Source organism: Callorhinus ursinus, unplaced genomic scaffold (genome assembly GCF_003265705.2).
Source record: "Callorhinus ursinus isolate GAN/ISIS: 27379988/994484 unplaced genomic scaffold, GSC_fseal_2.0 scaffold25, whole genome shotgun sequence".
NCBI classification, from domain to species: domain Eukaryota; kingdom Metazoa; phylum Chordata; class Mammalia; order Carnivora; family Otariidae; genus Callorhinus; species Callorhinus ursinus.
This window is the reverse complement of record NW_027397087.1, coordinates 40,645,611-40,666,791: the sequence shown is the minus strand read 5'-3', so window position 1 is coordinate 40,666,791 and position 21,181 is coordinate 40,645,611. Positions and strand designations below refer to the sequence as shown.

Sequence of the window (21,181 nt, the reverse complement as noted above, 5' to 3'; positions counted from 1 at the left end):
CCTTATATCAGACAAACTAGATTTTAAAACAAAGACTGTAAAAGAGATGAGGAAGGACACTCTATCCTACTTAAAGGGTCTATCCAACAAGAAGATCTAACAATTGTAAATATCTATGCCCCGAACATGGGAGCAGCCAATTATATAAGGCAATTAATAACAAAAGCGAAGAAACACATTGACAACAATACAATAATAGTGGGGGACTTTAACACCCCCCTGACTGAAATGGACAGATCATCTAAGCAAAAGATCAACAAGGAAATAAAGACTTTAAATGACACACTGGACCAAATGGACTTCACAGACATATTCAGAACATTCCATCCCAAAGCAATGGAATACACATTCTTCTCTAGTGTCCTTGGAACATTCTCCAGAATGGATCACATTCTAGGTCACAAATCAGGTCTCGACTGGTACCAAAAGATTGGGATCATTCCCTGCATATTTTCAGATCACAGTGCTTTGAAACTAGAACTCAATCACAAGAGGAAAGTCGGAAAGAACTCAAATACATGGAGGCTAAAGAGCATCCTACTAAAGAATGAATGGGTCAACCAGGAAATTAAAGAAGAATTAAAAACATTCATGGAAACCAATGAAAATGAAAACACAACTGTTCAAAATCTTTGGGATGGAGCAAAGGCAGTCCTAAGAGGAAAGTATATAGCAATACAAGCCTTTCTCAAGAAACAAGAAAGGTCTCAAATACACAACCTAACCCTACACCTTAAGGAGCTGGAGAGAGAACAGCAAATAAAGCCTAAACCCAGCAGGAGAAGAGAAATCATAAAGATCAGAGCAGACATCAATGAAATAGAAACCAAAAGAACAGTAGAACAGATCCACAAAACTAGGAGCTGGTTCTTTGAAAGAATGAACAAGACTGATAAACCCCTGGCCAGACTTATCAACAAGAAAAGAGAAATGACCCAAATCAACAAAATCATGAATGAAAGAGGAGAGATCACAACCAACACCAAAGAAATACAAACAATTATAAGAACATATTATGAGCAACTCTATGCCAGCAAATTAGATAACCTGGAAGAAATGGGTGCATTCCTAGAGATGTATCAACTACCAAAATTGAACCAGGAAGAAATAGAAAACCTGAACAGACCTATAACCACTAAGGAAATTGAAGCAGTCATCAAAAATCTCCCAACAAACAAAAGCCTAGGGCCAGAGGGCTTCCCAGGGGAATTCTATCAGACATTTAAAGAAGAATTAATACCTATTCTCCTGAAACTGTTCCAAAAAATAGAAATGGAAGGAAAACTTCCAAACTCATTTTATGAGGCCAGCATTACCTTGATCCCAAAACCAGACAAAGACCCCATCAAAAAGGAGAATTACAGACCAATATCCCTGATGAAGATGGATGCAAAAATTCTCACCAAAATACTAGCCAGTAGGATCTAACAGTACATTAAAAGGATTCTTCACCATGACCAAGTGGGATTTATCCCTGGGCTGCAAGGATGGTTCAACATCCACAAATCAATCAACGTGATACCATACATTAACAAAAGAAAGAACAAGAATCATATGATCCTCTGAATAGATGCAGAAAAAGAATTTGACAAAGTGCAGCATCCTTTCTTGATCAAAACTCTTCAGAGTATAGGGATAGAGGGTACATACCTCAATATCATAAAAGCCATCTATGAAAAACCTACAGTGAATATCATTCTCAATGGGGAAAAGCTGAGAGCTTTTCCCCTAAGGTCAGGAACGCGGCAGGGATGTCCACTATCACCACTGCTGTTCAACATAGTATCAGAAGTCCTAGCCACAGCAATCAGACAACAAAAAGAAATCAAAGGCATCCAAATTGGCAAAGAGGAAGTCAAACTCTCACTCTTTGCAGATGATATGATACTGTATGTGGAAAACCTAAAAGACTGCATCCCAAAACTGCTAGAACTCATACAGGAATTCAGTAAAGTAGAAGGATATAAAAATCAATGCACAGAAATCAGTGGCATTCCTATACACCAACAAGACAGAAGAGAGACAAATCAAGGAGTCGATCCCGTTTACAATTGCACCCAAAACCGTAAGATACCTTGGAATAAATCTAACCAAAGAGGCAAAGGATCCGTACTCAGAAAACTATAAAATACTCATGAAAGAAATTGAAGAAGACACAAAGAAATGGAAAAATGTTCCATGCTCATGGATTGGGAGAACCAACATTGTGAGGATGTCAATGCTACTTAGAGCAATCTACACATTCAATGCAATCCCCATCAAAATACCATCCACTTTTTTCAAAGAAATGGAACAAATAATCCTACAATTTGTATGGAACCAGAAGAGACCCCGAATACCCAGAGGAATATTGAAAAAGAAAAGCAAAGCTGGCGGCATCACAATTCCGGACTTCCAGCTCTATTACAAAGCTGTCATCATCAAGACAGTATGGTACTGGCACAAAAACAGATACATAGAGCAATGGAACAGAATCGAGAGCCCAGAAATGGACCCTCAACTCTATGGTCAATTTATCTTTGACAAAGCAGGAAAGAATGTCCAATGGAAAAAAGACAGTCTCTTCAACAAATGGTGTTGGGAAAATTGGACAGCCACATGCAGAAGAATGAAACTGGACCATTTCCTTACACCACACACAAAAATAGACTCCAAATGGTTGAAAGACCTAAACGTGAGACAGGAGTCCATCAAAATCCTAAAGGAGAACACGGGTAGCAACCTCTTCAACCTCAGCCTCAGCACTTCTTCCTAGAAACATCGCCAAAGGCAAGGGAAGCAAGGGCAAAAATGAACTATTGGGATTTCATCAAGATAAAAAGCTTTTGCACAGCAAAAGAAACAGTCCACAAAACCAAAAGACAACCGACAGAATGGGAGAAAAATATTTGCAAATGACATATCAGATAAAGGGCTAGTATCCAATATCTATAAAGAACTTATCAAACTCAACCCCCAAAGAACAAATAATCCAATCAAGAAATGGGCAGAAGACATGAACAGACACTTTTCCAAAGAAGACATCCAAATGGCCAACAGACACATGAAAAAGTGCTCAACATCGCTTGGCATCAGGGAAATCCAAATCAAAACCTCAATGAGATACCACCTCACACCCGTCAGAATGGCTAAAATTAACAAGTCAGGAAACGACAGATGTTGGCAGGGATGTGGAGAAAGGGGACCCTTCCTACACTGTTGGTGGGAATGCAAGCTGGTGCAACCCCTCTGGAAAACGGTATGGAGGTTCCTCAAACAGTTGAAAATAGAGCTACCATACGATCCAGGAATTGCACTACTGGGTATTTACCCCAAAGATACAAATGTAGGGATCCGAAGGGGTATGTGCACCCCAATGTTTATAGCAGCAATGTCCACAATAGCCAAACTGTGGAAAGAGCCAAGATGTCCATCGACAGATGAATGGATAAAGAAGATGTGGTCTATATACACAATGGAATATTATGCAGCCATCAAAAGGAATGAGATTTTGCCATTTGCAACGACATGGATGGAACTGGAAGGTGTTATGCTGAGTGAAATAAGTCAATTAGAGAAAGGCATGTATCATATGACCTCACTGATATGAGGAATTCTGAATCTCAGGAAACAAACTGAGTGTTGCTAGAGTGGTGGGGGGTGGGAGAGATGGGGTTGCTGGGTGATAGACATTGGGGAGGGTATGTGCTATGGTGAGCGTGTGAATTGTGCAAGACTGTTGAATCACAGATCTGTACTTCTGAAACAAATAATGCAACATATGTTAAGAAAAAAGAAAAAGAAGAAGATAGCAGGAGAGGAAGAATGAAGGGGAGTAAGTCAGAGGGGGAGACGAACCATGAGAGACGACGGACTCTGAAAAACAAACTGAGGGTTCTAGAGGGGAGGAGGGTAGGGGGATGGGTTAGCCTGGTGATGGGTATTAAAGAGGGCACATTCTGCATAGAGCCCTGGGTGTTATGCACAAACAATGAATCATGGAACACTACATCAAAAACTAATGATGTAATACATGGTGATTAACATAATAAAAAAATTAAAAAAAACTCAATGTAACAAATAATCACAAAGGATTATTGCATTGCATATCACATTCTACAACATAACATTTTGATAAAACCAAAATTAGTTTTTAAATTAAACTATTTTCCTAATGATGCCCAGAGCAAGGAGTAAGAAATCTTCAACTAGATGTGTTATCGCAAGGGTTTCTTTTCTTAATTGGTCAATTTGGTACAATAAGAATTGTCAATTTAATTATTCCATAGAGACATATTCTAATTTTAGATGGGAAAATCAGATATATCTTAAGTACCAACCTAATTAAACTTTCTTCATTTCCTAAAATTAACCTCCCACTGAGAAGGTGTTATGTTTCAAAGATTAGAATAATACATTTAAAAATGTAGGGTGGGCATCAAATTAAAACATTAATTCTAAAGTCTAGTGCTAACTCTGTCTTGTCCTGGAACAAGACAGTTACCATTAGCCAGTCTTCAGATATGTTCGTAAGTAGGATCTGGTTATGCAATTTTAAATTCACAATTAAACATGCGGGCCCTGGAGAAGACCCCAGGTGGTTTGCAGTGTTAAACAGCAGATTAAAGTTGACAAAACTAATTTCTTTACTTTAATCTTATTAGTGGTACAACAGCTGTCAACTGTAACCGTCTCTGTGCAGCCTTTTGAGACACAAACAAAATGCCTCAATACGTCAAATGGAGAAGAGTATTTATCAACCACTATGGCTAATTAGCTTGCAAAACAATTTTTTACTTTTATTGTCTTAGGGAAAGTTACTTACTTTTAGTAAACCTTGATCTAAAAATACTTAGAATTATATTAAAAGAATCCTCCTTAGAAATAAGGAATTGTTTAGTAACAATGGGCTGTCTTCCAGATTTCACCCACACTGGCAAATACCATCTTATTAACGCTTCCTGAGGGCTATCATGTAGTGGACACATGAGGTGGGTCGTGGTTTCCAACTCCCTAATATCGATATCAGTTACTGATGGCAAGTAAACACTATGAGAAATTGACTCCATGTATGTCACCTGATTTAAGTTCTGAAAAGGGTATTTAAGGTAACAATGAAATGTTTTACTTCTTTTTTCGGCTTCATTGCTAGATCTTCCCTGAGCATTTTCTCTTATACATACAAATCATTTTAAGTGGTTTTGGTTTCTGTTTCCTAATTTCTGTTAGATCAGTTCCTCTTTCCCTCTTTGACTCCTAGGTGGGAAAAATGATTTTTTTTTTCAGGTACATTTCCTGTACCTATACCAATAAGCTACTACCAAAAATCCTAAACTAAAAATCCAAAACCAATCAAACAATATCTCCCCCACCAAAAGTCAAAAACTAAACAACAAACAAATAACAACAACAAAAAAACCTCCGGCAACTCACAGGAATAATGACAGTAATTTTTTCTAAGATATCAATGAAATGGTACTTTATTTTTATTAAAATGGTGAAAGTTAAATGTTCACACATCAGAAACAATAAGGCAATAAGGTATAGAAAAATGGATACCAGAGGAGGATGCTCAGTCCTAGCTGCCAATCTGCTGACTGATGATAAATCATTTAGTCTTTTTAAGCCTGTTTCTTCATGTATGTAAGTGATAAAATTGGTGAAGATATACCAAAGACTGTTAAATAAGTCATATATTTATAAAGCAGCTTTACTGCTGTAGCATTTCTGAAAATGCCAAGTGTTTTGCAGGGGTTCAGATCACTCCTTTACAAAGGTTCTCTCTCTCTCACTCACCTTCCAGCCATGAGTGCCAAGTACCTGGCAATAAAGGTGTGTTAAATGACTGAATTCCTCTGTGTTTGGTTAGAAAAGTACGAGCAATAGGGCTTAAATTAAGACAGTAGCAACAATTAATAGATGAGTGAATAAAACTGATACGAACTTTTCTCCCCCAAATGTGAAATAAATAAGGAATAAAAACCTTTTACATTTCCCTGAATTGCCATTTGCCCAATTTGCTCATACCTAGATATTTCTGATACTGTTCTAATGATATTAGCACATTTGTGTTTCAATAATATCAATGTTTACAGCTCCCTAAGCACATCCTATTATTTTAGGCCTCCATGATCTTGCACATGCTGTGCTCTCTGCTAACTTAGGAGGATTTGTTAATTTGGCAAACTTTGAATCTTTTTGAAAACCGAGTTCACATGTTATAACCTTCAGGTAAGACTCTGTGTCCTCCTCTGTCAGTTAATTACTCCATCCTTTGTGCTATTTCTGTACTTAGTGCATACTTCTACAGTTTTACTTAGTACACTTTACTAAATTACATCTTTTCCTGTTTAGCTCAACCCTAACAAGTGAGCCTCCCGAGGATATGGACAATGTCTTTTTTATTTCCACAACTCTACTACCCAGCACATAGTTCACAATAGAAATGTGTAATGACATATTTGGTTTTGAAAACAACTGGGAACACAGGTATATAATGGGTGTTTAATGTCATTTAATGGGCCAAAGGATGTCACACACCTTGCAGTGGGCAGGACAATCTTGCATACTGCCCCAAATGCCACAGGTGTCCCATGCTAAAGCATGGTAATTCACAGAGCCCCTTTATACATATTAGCGTTTATCTTCACAATGACCCTGTGAGATAGGAAAATTTCCCCTATTTCCCAGATGAAAAATACTATAGCTAATAAGGTCTTAAGAGACAGGTCTCACACCAAATACTGGCAAAGCTGGTATTTGAACCCTAATGCTCTGACACTAAATCCCAGTTGAGTTTAATCTATTAGTGCATTATATTCCCTCTTCTCTAATTCGAAATACAGATATTTCTGGCTTAAGTTCCAAAACTAGCCAAGTGGGAAGGTGAATATGTTTACAGAAGTAAATTTTAGCCTAAGATACATTATGTGTTAGATTGTGGTAAGTATTTGTAAAATATGATATAATCTTCATCCTATGTTAGGTGTTTTTCAAGAATTCAAGCCCCAGAAGGTGACAAGAGAGTTACAAAGTTAGGGAAGTGCTACATAATTCATAATTCTGAAAGTGCTGGAACTTGTTTTCAACAAGACTGCTGTGTTACACTGTCTAGAACACCAAAGGACTTGGCTACAACTCTACATCGACTGTTAATGCACTGACACTTTGCCCACAGAAATTCATTGCTGACTTTATGAAGGAAATTAATAAGAAAATTGGATTCACTTAATAGAAATTAACTTTACAGCTATCTTTGCTAGAATACATCAGTTTGAAAAGGTGAGATATTTGTATTTACCTTAACTCAAAGGCCAATGTAGAGAACTATTTATATGCATTTTGATTTTCAATAAGGCAATTGACCTGATCTTTGAATCAATAGCTAGACTTGGCGAAAATAATTCATAAGGTAACAGTGTAAAGAAAATGGCAAGCAAGTTCGAGCCTCAGATAAGTTGTGAGTAATGTCCCAGGAGTGATTTAACAATGATAGTCCAGTTAAAGATCTTTAGATAGGTAACCAAAAACGTTTGACAAAATATTACTTGAGAGCACTCTACGCAAATGCCTTAATGTAGACTGGACTATGAAAACAAAATTTGAAACTGCTAATTTTATTAGAAACCATAAGAGGGGCGCCTGGCTGGCTCAGTTGTTAAGCGTCTGCCTTCGGCTCAGGTCATGATTCCAGGGTCCTGGGATCGAGCCCCGCATCGGGCTCCCTGTTCTGCAGGAAGCCTGCTTCTCCCTCTCCTACTCCCCCTGCTTGTGTTCCCTCTCTCACTGTCTCTCTCTCAAATAAATAAATAAAATCTTTAAAAAAAAAAAAAAGAAACCATAAGAGACTCTTAAACTCAGGAAACAAACTGAGGGTTGCTGGAGTGGTGGGGGTGGGAGGGATGGGGTGGCTGGGTGATGGGACATTGGGGAGGGTATGTGCTATGGTGAGTGCTGTGAATTGTGTAAGACTGATGAATCACAGACCTGTACCCCTGAAACAAATAATACATTATATGTTAATAAAAATAAATAAATAAATAAATAACGCTCATTAAAAAAAAAGAAAACATGAATCCAGCATCTACAGGTGCAAATTTGTAAAACCACCCCCCCCTCCAGAATGAAGTTTTGCATTTCTTACTGCATGAGAGAGAGAGGCATAAGAGACGATGCAATGCTCCGAAGCTTGCATCAGGTCCTTGAGTATGCCATGCTCTGTGGTAGATGTTGAATAATATGGAGATACTGCTTGGTTTCCCTGCAAGAAACAAAAGTGCAATCCCAGAAAAGGTTGCCCTGAAAAGATATAAGCCAATGCTTTTATTCCTTCTGTTAAATATTATAAAAGGACTTAAGTAACAGAGGACAATGTCTTTTACAAATGCTGTCTCTCTCCTAGCAACTGAAACTGTGCCATTAAAGGTGTATTATTCAGTTCTTAAAAATATAATGAAGATTTATCTTGTAGCACAGGATTAATGTTCTGAGCTGCATCATGCTGCCAGGATTTGGGTGGGAGAGGGGTAGCGGTTCTTGCAATCTTCTCACCTTCTAAACATTGTAGTCTCATCATCTCAAAAGGCAACTGGTTTCTAATTTCAGAAAATGATTGAGTTTCTCATGAACAAACTTATTTTTATTAAAAAGTTGGACTATGGCCCATTATGATCAAGTCTGAGAGAGCTTGGTCTAAAGAAATAGATTTTTCAGTTGTTCATAAATGTAAGAAAATGTTACTGGGACTCAAACTAAGTCCTAATTATAAAGCTAATGATGAGGTAACCAATCTGGGACCCATGGGTCACCAAGGAAGTTAACACTTAAGAGCTATAAAAAATATGAGTAGTACTGTTATTTTTCTTAAAGAACAATACATAATACATTCTCTTATCTTTGATTCTGAAGATAAGCTCCCACTCTAGAGTATGTTACCTAAGTGTGTTTGCCTTAGCAACCAGGGAGAGCAAGTTTAATCTACTTTATTTTCTATACAGATTCTCCAAATTAGGGTTAGTAGAGAAAAGGAAAGTTTAGCCAGTACTAGCTTGTAGAAACATTTAATGTTCACAAAGAACTATACCCTAGAGAACTTGTAGAGTGTGCTCTCTATTTATACTGTGGTCATTTATTCATTCTTTCTTGATATGAAAGAATTTAGAAAAACAAAGGAGGTCACAAGGAAGGTTCTATAACACAGTCAAGTATTTTCAAGCCAATCTAGAGTTTAAGAAATCTTTAATATTGGGGCGACTGGGTGGCTCAGTCGGGTTAAGCGTCTGATTCTTGACTTCGGTTCAGGTCATGATCTCAGGGTGCTGGGATCCAGCCCTGTGTCAGGCTCAGCAGGGAGTCTGTTGGAGGGGTCTCTCTCTCACTCTCCCTCTGCCCCTTCCCCCATGCTTGGGCGCGTGAACTCTCTCTCTCAAATAAATAAATAAATCTTTAAAAAATCTTTAATATTTTTATTCAGAAGTATTAGGCTCTTTCGGCTTGAAGGGACAGAAATTCAATAAGAATACTTTCAAGTAAAAAGAGTCATTTGTTGTAAGGTTACTGGGAACTTCCCACGGATCCAGGAGAATATGAACTACTAGATCTCAGGAGGGCAGGAACAACGCCAGCTCTGTAGACCGGACCCGTTCTCATTTCCATTTCCCTTCTCTCTCCTGAAGCAGTTCTGTTCTCCTCCTTTTCCCCCAAATGGCCTTTGTTGGCCCTGCTAAACAGAGCTCTGTAATGGTCATCCCAGAAGTTACTCTACATGATTTTTCAAATTCAAATACACTAGAAAAAAATGAGTCGGAGTTCTACAACTTTCCAACTGCAAATTCCTGAGAGAGAAACCTGACTGGCTTAGTTTAACTTTCTGGGCTGAGTTTTAAGTCTGATATTGTTGGCTGGTCTACAGACTGGCTGCTGGAGTCAAATGTCCACTTTTGGTTTAATCAGGTATGGCCATTGAGGGAAGCATCACATGGCATAAGATAGAGCTGCTAAGAAGAGGCACAGGTGTAATGCTTAGAACAGGTAGTATTCACAACACCCAGAAAAACAAAGAGTCAAGAAACCAGAATAAGAAGTAAGCTATAGAGCACATGAGGTGAGGCATCTCAGGAAACTAAGTTTGCAGATACTGGATATTTAGCAAAACATTCCTTCTTTGACGAGTTTGTGTATATCACCAGAGTGGCTGTTCCACAAAGGTAACACAGTAGGCTACTACTAATGATATTCAGAGTTTAATCCATCTCATTTTCTATGACTCTAAGTTCCCCATGGACAGGGTCTATTTTGAATGGTTCCTAGATGTGGTAATCCCATTCCCATGTCCACACATGCATACAACTGACCCTAAGAAGGGACTCCCTAGAAAATAGTTTTCCCCCTGGTTATTAGGATTGGAAGCCCTAGATTATTTACCTGCTTCTGGAACACAAAGGGATATCTCTTCTCCACTATAAGATGAACTCCACCAGTCTCTACGCTGTATCACAAGACCAAGAAAAGGGAACAGAAGGCTTTAGGGACAAAACCTCAGTAATCATGGGAAAGCAGTTCTGAACATTCTCTTTGCCATTTGGAATGAATAAACATGCTTTCAAAAGGGATACCATGGCTCTCTCAGGTTGCAGTCATGCTCCAAATATGATGGCTGCCAACCCTCATTCTGGTAGTGGGCCACAGACATGGCTGCTAGTGACTGGGAGGAGTGAACAAGGTAACACATGCAAAGCACCTAGCACAGTGAGTGACTGGCACCGAGAACACACTCGGTAATGTTAATTAAGGTCTGTCTCCTCACCAACGCAAAGGATCAAGTAAATGCAATATTGCCAAGTGGATAAACTGCATAAAATCACAAGTTTCATTTTATTTTACTTTGGAGAATAAATTTGTGATATCTTACAAATTATCTTTCTAGGAAGCAAAACTCCACCTTGTATCATTCTAAATTCATTTACTTTTATTATTATATTTATTTATATTTATTATATTTATTATTGTATTTATATTTACTTTTATTATTATGTTCAGTGACTACTGTTTCACAGGTAAATGTCTATACCATGAAGAAGCAAAAAAGCAACTCAATTTGTTTGATTTGAATAAAGAGGTATACTTCATAAAGAACACAGCAGTCAGAAGGATCTGTTTTTCAACATAGTTAAAAATGGGGGCAATCTTATATATACCAGTGTGCTCTGGTTCTAAAACTGTGATAAGGATGACCAAGAATATAGGTCTAGCATTCCCATTCGGCTTTTTGAATAAGTAGCAATTACAGATACTTGATATAATTACAAGTACACAGAAATTTAAAGACAGAATTTAAAAAAAATTCCTAAAGTCTAGCTAACAGAGTGGTCAAAATCAAGTGGACCCTATTTGGCTGAGATGTGATCATATTCGAAGTCCACAGAGTCAAGTATTTAATGCAGTGAGTTCTTTTACTGCTTTATTTCCAACTTTGGGAAAAATAATTTATTTACATATTCAAATGCTATTTTTTAAGATGCCATTATGATTTATAATAATAATATTGTTTTTATAATAATAAAAAATAATATATTTACTATGGTTTCTGGTCCCAAGAAATTACAGTCTACTTGAGGAGATGACAGTACAACAAATGGAATATTTGGCAAGACAGTACATTAATAAAGTGCTAAACTGAACCATTTTCTAATGTGTAGGATATTTTTTCAGTGATTTAGATGAAGATGCATGTGTTCTACAGATCAACTTTAGGTCTGGCATAAAGTTAAAGAAAAAGACATTAAGTTAGAGGTCAAATCAGGATCCAAAAAGGATCTTGACAGGCAAGGCTAAAATTTACCAGGATGAAGCTTGGACTTAAGAAGAAAAAACAAATGCCCAAGTAAAATGAACAGATTACAGCTCTTTAGAAGCCAAATTGACACAGAGTGAGGGACTTAAAGCTCAGGAATTAAGTACGGTAACATAAAGTCAACCCCACAACAAATGCAACAAAAACCACTGATATTAGCTAAGTGCTTTTGCTGTACAGGGCAATTAACAAACACATGCACTTTTAATTCTCAAAACAGCCAACAAGTCCTACCCAACATGGTAGTGTTACTGTTTAACGGAGGCTCCATTATAACACGCAACCTGGCCCAAGGTCATATAACTAAATGAAAAGCGGGGAATTTAAGTTCCGCTCTGACGCCAGAGCCTGTATATTTCCTTCTATAATATGCTGTCTTCATTGCTTCGTATTGATGAAACTACTTCTATATAAAAAATTGGGTCCAGAGGGACAATGAAGGAAGATAAGCAAGGCTGACAGAGAAGAAATAGGGTGCCTAGTGAGTTCTCCAGTTGAAAACCTAGAGTGGCTTGGAGAGCTAACCATTTGGACCCTTTGTTGTTTATGAGTATAAAGAACTAGGGATACCAAGTAAGTAAAAGGCAACCTGGGGAAGACATAGCCCAGTGATTATTTTTCATGGCCCAAAAGGTCTGCAGGCTTCTTTGTGAAATAAGAACATCTATTGTTGCCTGAAAGGGGTCTGGACATGTGGAGTGCCAACTCTCCCTTTTAGTATCACTGCTGCTCTGTAAATATAGGATTAAAAACACAACACAAAGCTTTGGCCACAGCTTCTAGTCACAGCAGGTCTATCTTCTTATTTACATCACATGGGGCATTCTCTATGTCCAAAGAAAATGACAGACCACCATTTATTTTCAAATATTAAAAGCTATATTAAACAACTATTATTAGCCTAAACCAAAGAAAAGGCTAGAATAGTCATTCATTCTTTTGTACTTGTTTTCTGCAATTAAAGTTAGCAGGTAAATTAATAGGAATCATCCCCAAAGTAGACACCACATGAAATGAAAATTGCCTTGTTTCAGGCTGATCTTTCTTGGCACTGAAAACAATTTTATTGGAGCACATTTGTTAAGAAGGTTGATTTTGGAATACCACATCCTAATGAAGTCCTCTCAAGGATTCAAGGATTCAAGCAGTTTTCTGGGCTTTCCCTGGTTCTAACAAAGGCAAAACAACCCACTAAGGATTTCAGAAAGGTTTCACAAATTTAAATTTTCAGAAGCAGGTATAATTCTCAATTTCACATTTAAAAAAATCTGCTAGAAGCAAATATTCACTCCCAGGAAGTTACCTAGCAACAATTATAGGGCAACTGCTGAGGTGCTATGTAGAATGAAAAGGGAGAGGGGCAGGGTGGTGAGAAAAGAGAAGCAGGGAGCTGGTCTCTCTACTCCCAGAGCTCGGGGCTGCAGGGGCAGTGAAACTCGAGGTTTGTAGTCACAGGTGAGCCACATGGTAATTATCTAGATGGTCCACATGGTAAATGTTCCTCAACAGTGGCTGATACTTCTCAAAACCTCTGCTGTTTATTACTGAGAAAAATTAATGCAGGATAGTAAAAAAAACAAAAACAAAAAAACCCGGCCTTTCTGGGTAAAAGCCATGAAATACCACAGGAAGCAGAAAACAAAATGAGCTAACATGACAGAAGGTTCATGGAGCTGAGGGATGGGAGCTCATCATGGTTGGAAGGGGAGGGCTTGGGCAGGCTGAGAGCAAAGGAAGTCCCCAGGGACTATGGAAGGCCAAAGAGCAGGGCAGGGGTTTGTGCACAATAGTAGCTGGAAGGAATATGAGAAAGAACACTTTCTGAGTTAAGCCACTGACTCATGCCTACCAGAGTGCTCTGAGTCTATACTAATTCTCACACAGCTGGGGCATGTCTCTTGCCCCTTTCTGAGTAAGCAGCATAATACTCTCATAGCCTTAATCCTTTAGCCCTGACAAGTGAGGCTAATTTAGAAAGCAGAGTCATGATCTTGATCTGTGCTCAGGAGAAGAGAATCTCAGAATTGCTGCTCGATGCCCACTGCCCTGAGTGGAGCCCCACTTAGCAAGCAGTGCCTGGCTGGACACAAATCTACTGGCCCAAGGTGAGACTGAGAAACAAACTCTCAATTCTGGCACTGCGGTCAGCTGGTGGCCATCAGAGGCGCACTGGTCTGGACTCTCAGGATTCCAGGGCTCCTTGCCAATGTTGGTGTGCTAATTCTTGCTTAGGTCTTCTTAGGAGCTATGGAAGCCTCTTCTGTTCCCTAAATGATGGTCACAGATAAGTACCAGAACATGCTTTTTGCCACAATGACAAAAGTAGCTTTTATGAAACAGGCATTTAATTTGGGTTACCAGCCAGAGAACTCAGTGTCATGCATGTTGAAACCTACCAGAAAACAAATCAAAACAAAAAAGCACAAGACAAATAAAGAAGCTACAGGTGCTTTTAAGATGAACAATATGAGTGATTAACAGTTATCAAAGCACTGTCCCAAAGAATCAAAAGCCATTTCCTTTCTTATCTCAAATTTATTGTTTCATTCTCTCCTCTCTCTCTCCCTCCCTGTCAGTTAACAAACACTGAGTGATAACAACATGCCAAACAATATACTGTCAATAAATCCATTTTGATGAGGAACACCAACTCTCCCGGGTTAGAAAACCTGGATGCATGCTCCGTAGAAAGATATCCTGACTCAAAGGATACCTATACCTTCTTTTATTAATCTCTACTTTGTCAGCAGAGCGAGGAACCCAAACTAATTTCAGTATCAAACAGTTCGTACTTAGAAATGTCTCATTTCAAAGAGACAACACTGTCTTAAGGCAGGCAAGACTATTACTTAGAAACTGTCACCTCAGATTTATATAACACTTTAAAGTTTACAAAGAACTCTCAATATATTTCACTCGATTCCCACAGTAGCACAGGAGAGGTAAATATGATTACCCCTGTTTAGAGGAAACTGATGCAACAAGAATAAGGCACTTGCCCAAATTCTCCCAGCTAGTAACCAAGAGAGGTAAAACAGAATCTAGGTTCATTTGACTCCAAAGCCAGTGCTATTTTTATTTTACCAAAATGTCTCTCAGGAGGAAAGATAACATATTCTTGGAATTTCTTTTCTGTAGTATCCAATGGACAAATAAAGCACTCACTTATGCTGGCTAACTAAATAAGTTTTCTCAGTGATATAAGTGAACTTTTATCAAAACTTCTCATTTAAACTCTGTAAATGAGAGTTTCCACAAAATATCCAGAAATTGTGCATGCTACCACTCCGAAATGTAATACTTCTGAACTAAAGCTGTCTTCTACTGTATCCCAGGTGGCCAGGGATCACAGAGTGACTTAAGAGAAGGGGAAAGCAGATCTTGGGTCGAAAGCTTGTGCAGGATCCATATGACAAGGAGCAATTTGCAGTTAAAGACCAAACGGCAATCAGTTCTCACAGCTATTTGGCCAGAACTCTAGACTATGGCAGTCTTGGCTTCAGACTGCTCTTCCGTTAGTTAAGGATTTCTTTAAATTTCACAGCTCAGGCTTTTGTTAATGTACTTACCTCTTGTACTCAACACAGAAAGTTACCTTTCTGTTACTACTATTCAGTTCCCTTCAATTTATGTAAGCAGTTACAGCTGCCCAGGAGTTCATCCGTTCTCCTTGTTTTAGGATTAGAGAAGGTCATTGACCAAAGAGATTTCCTTTCTAAGGCTTTTTCAGCTCAATTTGAGTTTTGTAAGTGAAGTCGAGCACCTCTGTTTTTCTCCCTTATGGGGGAGTGTGTGTGAGCTTTTGCTATTCAAGCCTGAATACCCGTACAATTTTCTTATGGTCCCCCATATGGAAACCATAGGGCAGAAATGACTCACAAATGGAACGTGAAAGACAGATTAAAAAACTATACTTACTTAGGAGGAATTCGTGAAGCTGTGTTCACATTTGTGGTTGGGACTACTACTTGAAGAATGTGTTCAAGGGCTGTTAATCCACCAGCAACTTGAAATGCAATCTGATCTGCTACATTCTAGACAGAAACACAAATAGAAATTAGCCCAATTTCCCAGGCATAAAATTATCACCAAATGAAATATTTAGTTGTAGTGTCAAACATTCTGTTGGTTCCATTATTCTACAAATATTTATTGAATGTTTACGCAGTGCTAGGAACAGTAGGTCAAAACTGGTGAACACGAAAGTCACTGTCCCCCCATGAAGCTTAAAATTTAGTGGATGAGAGCAACACCAATCAAAGAATCATAAATAAAATAATTTCAATTATGATAAGTACCTTAAAGAAAAAGGAAAGGTGCTCTATAAGAATAATGGGGAACAAACTATATACTGGAGAAAGGGTCAGCACAGGCTTCAAAGTTGAGGGTTTGAAGCAGGCAAAAGAAAAGGGGAAGGGCTAGAGCACTCCATGAAGAGGACAAAATCTTTTTAAACAGAATTTTTAGCAATACTTTGAAGGACCACATCATTTTGTGATGTTAATTTCCACCTAACAAGACAAACGGACTGCCACAAAGCCTTCCTGTCCTATTATTTTTCTCTTCAGTAATAGAAGATAATTTAATATCTAACCATCTACACGTATTTGTTCACCACTTCAGCTATTTAGGGAGGATATTAAGTTACCATTTTAGAACTCAACCTATGATTATTTCTTTACAATTTCTGAATTGTTTACCAATCGCGTGAAAGGAGCATCTCTGAGTTCTTTGCATTGCTTTGGCATGGGGAGAGGTGAGAGCCATTCTACGGTACACTGTATTAGTTTTTAACACATACACAGAATCATTGCATCATATTCTGAAAAAAGGAGGTCAGCAACCTGTGATGGGCTACATTGTGGCTCCCTGCCCCCAAATTCTTATGTTGAAGTCCAACCCCTAGTACCTCAGCATGTAACTGTTTTGAGGAGGTCTTTGAAGAGGTGATTAAGTTAAAATGAGGCTGTTAGGGTGGGGCCCTAATCCAAATGACTGGTGTCCTTATAAGAGGGGGAAAAGACATCAGAGATGCAAGTGCACAGAGAAAAGGCTGTGTGAGGCAGAGAGAAACCTGCTATTTATAAACTAAGGAGAGAGAGACCTCAGGAAAAACCAAACCTGCTAACACCTTGATCTTGGAATTCCAGCCTCCAGAATTGTGAGAAAATACATTTCTATTGTTTAAGCTGCCCACTCTGTGGTACCTAGTTATGGCAGCCCTAGCACATGAATACATAACCCCCTATTATACCATCACCTTATGTTTCTTATAATAGTATTCTACAGTTGATGAAGCCTTGAAATATCTTTGAAGTACTGAAGTATTTTTTTTAATTATAAAATTTTTTATTATGTTATATCAGTCACCACGAAGTATTTTTTGGCGGGAGAGGATACATAGGGGAGAGATATAAGTTATACATAGCTCTGTCAAACATGTTTGCCTGATTCTTCTGATGTTCTAAGTACAATGCTCTACTTGATGTGGACTATTGATTACTGACTGGCTCTAGTACATGTCTGGACTTTGGTAGTATAGTACGTTAGTCATTCAACTACTCACTACATGCACAATAAAATACAGTTTGAGACTATAATAGCTTTATTGTAAATCCTAGACAAGAACTCATACTTTTAGGATAGATAACTAAGAATTTTTGTTATTAATGAAAAAAATGTTTCTTTGCAATAAAACTAACAATCAAAAAATTGAAAAACCCAGGCGTATTCAGTAATTTGAAACCAATGCTGTTACCATTCTTTCTTATGCTAGGATGTCAATATGATTAGAAAACAATAATAAATTTTGAAGATCTTATTTATTTTATTTATTTGAGAGAGAGAGAGCAAGTGTGAGCACATGCTGGAGGAGAGGCGTGGGGGAATGCTAAGCATGGAACCTGACTCAGGGCTTGATCTCAGCACCCTGAGATCATGACCCCCGTTGAAATCAAGAGGCAGATGTCTGACTCTTGGTTTTGGCTCAGGTCATAATCTCAGGTCTCAAAATCGAGTCCTGCATGGGGTTCCAAGTCCAGGAAGGAGTCTGCTGGAGTTATTTTTCTCTCTCTCTCTCCCTCTGCCCCCTCCTGGCACTCTCTCAAATAATAAATCTTTAAAAAAGTTTTTTGTATTAGCATATAACACAAAGAAAACTACACTAATCATAACTGTGTAGCTAGATGAGTTATGACAAATGTAACACACCCTGTAACAACTCCAAAATAAAAAATAAAGCTTTATAACATCCCATAATATCCCCGATACCCATCACATTCACTCTCTCTCCTTCTTCCCCAAATGTAAAGGCTATCCTGATTTTTAAAATCACAGATTCCCTTTGTCTTCTTTCCAATTCTATAAAAATGGAATCATACTTTACATATTCCATAGAATCTAAATTTTCTTGTTCAATTTTTTTTTCTAAATTATCCATACTACTGCCTATACCAATATTTCATTCCTTTTCCTTGATGGAATATATTATTCCTTCATCTGATTATATACCTCAACTTATTTTTTTTTAATTGGAAAAATTTACTTTAATGTCTTTTTCTCTCCCTTCTGCATTAATTTCACTTTTAACATTACAGGCTGAAAATGACTACTATCTTATTATCTTACTCAGCTTATTTAAATGTTTCACTGCTAACTGACATTTGGGTTGTTTCCACTTTCAAACTCGGGATGCTGCTGCTATAAACATTTTGGTACATGTATTTGTGCAAATGTGACATGCAGTTGTGCAGCATTTATGCTGAAGAGTGGAATTCCTGGGTTACAGAGTATACACTGGTTCAATTTTATTAGCTATTGCCAAACGGCTTTTTTTTTTAAGATTTTATTTATTTATTTGACAGAGAGAGAGAGCACAAGCAGGGCGAGCAGCAGAGGGAGAGGGAGAAGCAGACTCCCCGCAGAGCAGGGACCCCGACGCGGGACTCGATCCCAGGACTCTGGGATTAAGACCTGAGCGGAAGGCAAACGCTCAACCGAATGAGCCACCCAGGTGCCCCCAAAGGCTTTCTAAGGCATTTGGAACAATTTGTGTACACAATGTGTGCAGATATAATTTCAGTCATTCTACATTCACACCAAAATTGATTTTATCGGGTTTTTTTTAACTTCAGTCATTCCAATGGCGTATAATGGCATTTCATTGAGGTTTTTATTTGCCTTTCCCTGATAATCAGTGGGATTGAACACCTTATGTTTACTGAGTAGTTTTTTAAATTGAGACACACTTTACAATTGGATGAAAGGCTCAGATCTTAAGCATACCTTTCAAATAAGTTTGAGAAATGCTTATCAAGACCCGAACAGTTCCATCACCTTAGAAAGTTCCCCCATGCCACTTTTACAGTTGATGACCCCTCCTTGGAGCAACCACAGATGTGATTTATAGTACCACAGATTACACACCAAAAGCAAAAAAGCAAAAATAAATAAGTGGGACTACATCACACTAAAAAGCTTCTATGCAGCAAAGAAAACCATCGACAAAATGAAAAGGCTATCTACTGAATGGGAGAAAATATTTGCAAGTAATATTTCTGGTAAAATCTATAAAGAACTCATACAACTCAATAGAAAAAAACACAAACAATCTGATTAAAAATGGGCAGATGTAAATATACATTTTTAAAAGACATACAGATGGACTGACAGGTACATGAAAAGCTGTTTAATTAACATCATTAATCATCAGGGAAATGCAAATCAAAATCACAATGAGATATCACCTGACACCTGTTAGAATGGTATTATCAAAGAAAGAAAGAGAGAAAGAGAGAGAAAGAAGGAAGGAGGGAAGGAAGGAAGGAAGGAAGGAAGGAAGGAAGGAAGGAAGGAAGGAAGGAAGGAAGGTAGGACAGACTAGTGCTGGTGAGGATGTGGAGAAAAGGGAAACCCTGTGTACTGTTGGTGGGAATATAAATTGGTGCAGCCACTATGGAAAACTGTATGTGGGTTCCTCAAAAAATTAAAAATACAAGTACCATACGATCCAGAAATTCCACTTCTGAGTATTTATCTGAAGCAAATCAAAACACTAATTTGAAAAAATAATATGTACCCCTATGTTCAATGCAGCATTATTTACCATAACCAAGATGTGGAAGCAAACTAAGTGTCCAATGATAAGTAAAAGGTATACAGAAGATGTGGTATATAAATACATGGAATATTACTTAGCCACAAAAAAGAATGAAATTTTGCCATTTGTGACAACCTGGATAAACCTTGAGAGCATTATGCTAAGTGAAATAAGTCAGGCAGAGAAAAACATGTGGAATCTTAACAACAACAACAACAACAACAAAGGCTCACAGATACAGAGAACAGATTAGTGGTTGCAAAGGATGGGAGGGTGGGGGAAGTGGGATGAGTGAAGGGGATCAGAAGGTAAAAAGAAGAAACAAAATACAGGTTAATTTTGTCTATTGCAGAATTTCATATAAATGAGATCATATAGAGTGTTTTCTGGATTTAATGTGATAGTGAATGGTTATCCCACCAGCAATGTTTCTATTGCATCTGGTACCATGGGAACATCTAAAGCATAAGGAATACAGCAGAGGAACACTGAGTCAAGATAGGGAAGTAAACACATATAAATACCTCCTTTTTTCTTATACTCAAAAGAAGTAGGAATTATAGATAAAATATTTAATAATGTTAAAAATGCAGAACCACCTTAAAAAATAAATGCAGCAGCTCTGTGAAACGGGAATGGAAAAGCTCAAAGTAAAGCACAGGGCAAGGGTCCAACTTGCAGCAGATTCTTAAAAGAATATTTGCCCTTCTAGACTTTTCCCTCTTCCTCAGCTTCCACACTGATTCAGCCTCCAAGTTCTGATTATTCCATTTCTTATGTGGCTCTCAACTCTTGCCTACTCCTAGCATGTCAGTTCAGGCTTTCACGGTCTCTTGCTTGATGTACTGCACCAATTACCTAATTAGTATCTTTGGATACAGGCTCACCCCACACCAGCCTATTCTCTAGAGCAGTGTTTCCCAGATACTCTAAGATCAAAGTCAGAGTTTTATTCCTTTCCTTTCCTTCCTTTGATTTTTACTCCATTGTAGACCAATACTTTTGTGAAATGCAATACAAACGAAATACCTAACAAATGAGGAAAAAAAGATGTACAAAATAGGAGACCACATTTTAAAGTATTAGATAAAACAGACATAATTTACTCTGCCAATTTGCTAATACTCTTGATTTGTGTATTTATCTCACCCTGTTCTAGTGACAGTGGCCTAGCACCCTGTTGAGTCATCCTGCTCTGGATGCCTATATATGCAATGAGGATAATATTCTCAAGAGTAAATGTAATCATGCCA

General features: G+C 38.0%; 1 protein-coding gene across 4 annotated transcripts in view; it reads right to left on the bottom strand.

Annotated features, from left to right (window-relative positions):
* SCAPER (S-phase cyclin A associated protein in the ER) overlaps positions 1-21,181 on the bottom strand; it is a 539,023-nt gene that overhangs the window by 150,108 nt on the left and 367,734 nt on the right. For all 4 annotated transcript variants that reach the window (XM_025883907.2, XM_025883909.2, XM_025883908.2 and 1 more), the window contains one exon: positions 15,749-15,864. In XM_025883907.2, the coding sequence (XP_025739692.1) occupies positions 15,749-15,864 (116 nt within the window). The remainder of the gene's footprint in view (positions 1-15,748; positions 15,865-21,181) is intronic.